Source organism: Macrobrachium rosenbergii, chromosome 1 (assembly GCF_040412425.1).
Source record: "Macrobrachium rosenbergii isolate ZJJX-2024 chromosome 1, ASM4041242v1, whole genome shotgun sequence".
Classification (NCBI taxonomy): Eukaryota; Metazoa; Arthropoda; class Malacostraca; order Decapoda; family Palaemonidae; genus Macrobrachium; species Macrobrachium rosenbergii.
In genome coordinates this window covers 5,821,250-5,825,278 of record NC_089741.1, presented here as the reverse complement: position 1 = coordinate 5,825,278, position 4,029 = coordinate 5,821,250, and the positions used below count along the sequence as shown (strand labels likewise).

The 4,029-nt window shown below is 41.4% G+C and overlaps 1 protein-coding gene across 1 annotated transcript; it reads left to right on the top strand.

The window, feature by feature from the left end:
- On the top strand, nucleotides 1–378 carry LOC136839252 (uncharacterized). The gene has a single exon (XM_067105031.1). The coding sequence runs from the start codon at nucleotides 1–3 to the stop codon at nucleotides 376–378; it is 378 nt and encodes a 125-aa protein (XP_066961132.1).
- Nucleotides 379–4,029: the final 3,651 nt, after the last annotated feature.

Below are 4,029 nucleotides of genomic sequence, written 5' to 3'. Positions count from 1 at the left end.
ATGAAGAAGAAAGAGAGGAACGGAGAAGGCAGCAAAAAGCCAAGCAGCGGAGAGAAGAAGAAGAAGAAAGAGAAGAACGGAGAAGGCAGCAAGAAGCCGAGCAGTGGAGAGAAGAAGAAGAAAGAGAAGAACGGAAAAGGCAGCAAGAAGCCGAGCAGCGGAGAGAAGAACAGGAGACGACAGCATGAACTAGCCCTCAAGGAAAGTGAGCTGGCGCTCTTGGACAAGGAGCTCGAGTTAGAGAGAGCCAAGAAGGAAAACGCAGAAGCTCGAGCAGCCCAACAAGCGTCCAGCCCCACCCCATCTGCACTAAATACCTCCCTCATGACAGTCAATGACCTCGTTGGCAAATGGACAGAAGATGAGCTGGAACAATGACTTGAAGAGATCGAATTCCTCTTCGAGACCTCTGACGTTAGCCTGGCGGAGAGGGCCTTACTGCTTACCAAGCACCTGGACGGTAAGGCTAAGGCCGCCCACCGAGCACTGGACAGAGATCAACGAGGAGACATGGCTGCCATCCGTGAGGCCATTGCCAGGGAGTATGAAATTACTCCTGAGAGGTGGAGACAACGATTCAGAGGTATGGCCAAGGACGCCGGCTGGTCCTGGACAGAATGGGCCTGTCACAAGACTCAGGCTGGGACCCGCTGGTTCGAATCCCTGCGGTGCAGCACCTTCGAAGATGTATTCAACTGGACCATGCTGGAGGACCTCTTCCAGTATGCGCCCGGGCCTCTGGCTGTGTATCTTAGTGATAAGCAGCCAGCCACCCTCAAGGAAGCCTGCCGCTTAGCTGATGCTTGGCAAACGTACAACCCCTCCCACAGCACCTTGCAGCGATTGAAGGCCGAGAGGTGTCCGGTGGTACTATTTGTACCACCCGGACACCTCTCGGCCTTCAATCGCCCCCGGAATGGTCCACCTAGCAGACCTACGTGCACCATCTGCAAGAAGTACGGTCATGCTGAAGCAGACTGCCACTACAGGGACAATAATCAACTGGGCAACAACCCTCAGCAGTCTGCCAATGACCATCCCTCTTCCTCTCCTAATTCAGCACCAGCTTCCCAGCACACCGTCACTGCTGGGATATCATCCTATCCCCGGGGCCTTTGCTGAGACAGTGGAGCTTCAGGACACTCTACCTCAGGGTATCCTGCATGCCCAAAACGTGTGGTCGCTACCAGTCATGTCCACCTGATCAGTACCACATCCTCTCTGGCTGAGCTGCCAGAAAAGTCTCACCCTGAGCGGGTCTGGACAAAGTTCATCACCATAGCCCCTCTGGATGAGTTTAGCCTAATAGTGAACCTATTGGCTACTGCTGACACTGGCTCGGATATTAGCCTGATCGATCGGGCCAAAATGCCAGCCAGTGTTTCATTTTCCCAGTGCTAAAGTTGGACATATAAATCTTTATAAGCATTTCTATCTATCCATCTATCTGTCTCTCTCTCTATATACGTACATCTATATATATATGTGTGTATATATATTATATATATTCATATAACTATGTATATGTATATATATCTAGACTGATAGATATGATTTTTACCTCACTGATAAAGGCTTTATATGTCTGACTTTACCACAAGGAAAATGAAGCACTAGGCGTAAATCCTGACTGGCTTCGACTTTATCAACGCCATTTTCAGAGGACTGATACGTAATGGTGGAAATTTACAAAATATACACGAGAGAGGCTGTACAAACGAACATACATTCACACCTGACAAAAGTAAGGTCAAGGTCAAGTACTACAGTTACAAATCTGTTTGTCTATCAAGGTCGCCGCCTGCCTTTTTCCTCGTCCATACCAAATAACTCCCTTCAATCCCACAAATTTTACATGTATCTTGTGAAATCAGTGAATCAAGTTGACACATGCCTTGAGTGATATTTATATGGATGCGCAAATACATACATACATACATACACACACACACATATATATATATATATATATATATATATATATATATATATATATACACACACACAGGGTGTATTATTATTATTAATAAGATAGTTTAACCAGCCCACTGAGCTGACGATCAGCTCTCATAGGTCTGGCTCGAAAGATTAGGATGAAATAGCAGGTCTAGGCCATAGGCCTAGAACTGGCACCAAATAGGTCATCCGAATGAATGAAAATGAAGTTTAAAAGAAAAAACTGTATAATGAACATGCTTTTACACTGAAACACATGTATACGATAAATACATTTGCTCGTTCCCATACATATAAAAAAGAAAAAAGAAAAAAAATAAAGATTAAAAAGAATAAAATAAAATTTCAAAAAAATAAATTAAAATTCATATTTACTTGGTTTCATATTTTGTCTATGAAATTACACTTCTTCATGAATGTTGAAATTGGGATGACTGAAAATGCATAAGATTCTGACAAAATTTCCCCCATTGATTTATTTCCAAAGGTTGATACTCGCTGTTGATTATATTGTGGACAGTCGCACAGCACATGTTTGACTGTTATCAACACTGCATTCTGGGCATTCGGGAGGAGGGCCATGTGGACTGTTTATCAAGTGTCCATGCGTCAAACGAGTATGGCCTATTCGCAGGCGCGTCAGAATTATTTGTGTGCGTCTCTCTCTCTCTCTCTCTCTCTCTCTCTCTCTCTCTCTCTCTCTCTCTCTCTCTCTGACATGATGAGCTCCATTTTCCAACACTGGATTTTATCTGTTTCAGTTCATTATTTATAGGTTCCTCGTTCCATATACTTTGCCATTTATTTACAATGGTTGTTTTTATATCTCTTATGTAATCACTAATTGGGATTTTTACATTTGCTCTTGTCATGTGGACTGCTTTTTTAGCTGCTGTATCAGCCTCTTCATTTCCTTTAATCACTACATGGCCATTGGCAGGGATCCAATATATTTCAGTATTTTTTCCATTATTATACAATTTGTGGGGTTCATATCTGATTTCCTGTACAATATTATTTTTGAGTAGTAACCTTGAACGGCTTCTATAGCACTCCTTGAGTCACTAAAAATCACAAAATTATTGAATGATATTTGCTTGATAATTTTGATGGCTACTGCGATTGCACACAACTCTGCTGTGAAGACTGAGGAATTATTAGGCAAAGATAATTGATATGACTGGTTCTGGGGTATAGCTGCATATCCTACTCCATGTTGTGATTTAGACCCATCTGTATAAATCGCGCAATGTGAACGTTTTTGTCTTATATGATCTATGGTTTTTTGTCTATGGTGTTCTGGGGTATATGAAGAAATTTTTGATAAATATTTCAACTGTGTGCAAGTCCTGACTTTATTCATGGTCCAATGGGGTGGTAACTTCACTGTTGAAGGTACTTGTATATCTGTCTATGTCCAGTGACTCAAACAATCTATTAGCTCTTAATTGGGAAAGGAGGTGGATGATTGTTTATAAATATATCCCTTAGATCAAAAAGATTTTTGTTGGTGAATCACTTGTCTTGATCTTAGTGCACTTTTCACTGTTATGAATATGGAGAAACAGTGGCAGTTGGCTGCATTTGACTTGTACTGAGGAGACTGATGAGGACCTAAATGCTCCCGTGCATATTCTTAGTCCTTCATTGTGAACTGGATCCAATATTTTCAGTGCTGCTTCTGACGCTGAATCATATGTTTCACTTCCGTAGTCAATGATTGATAACACTGTTGCTTCATACAGTATGGTAAGAGTATGTCTATCAGCTCCCCAATTTGTGTGTGGTAGTTTTTTAATGAGACTTAGCGCCCTTTTGTACTTTGATTTTATGTAAGTTATATGGGCTTCCCAATTCAGGTGTGCACCAAATATTAATCCTAAAAATTTTGCAGCTTGGCTAATTGGTATATTATGGCTGGTTTCTGATTTTCAATTCTATTTCTTCACCTTTTTTCCGATTTTTATTTTTTATAAAACATGACAGCTTAAGTTTTTTGTATGGAAAATCTAAAGTCTACAGAAGAGGTCCATTCATCTATTTTTATTATGGTTTTATTAATCATTCGTTCTG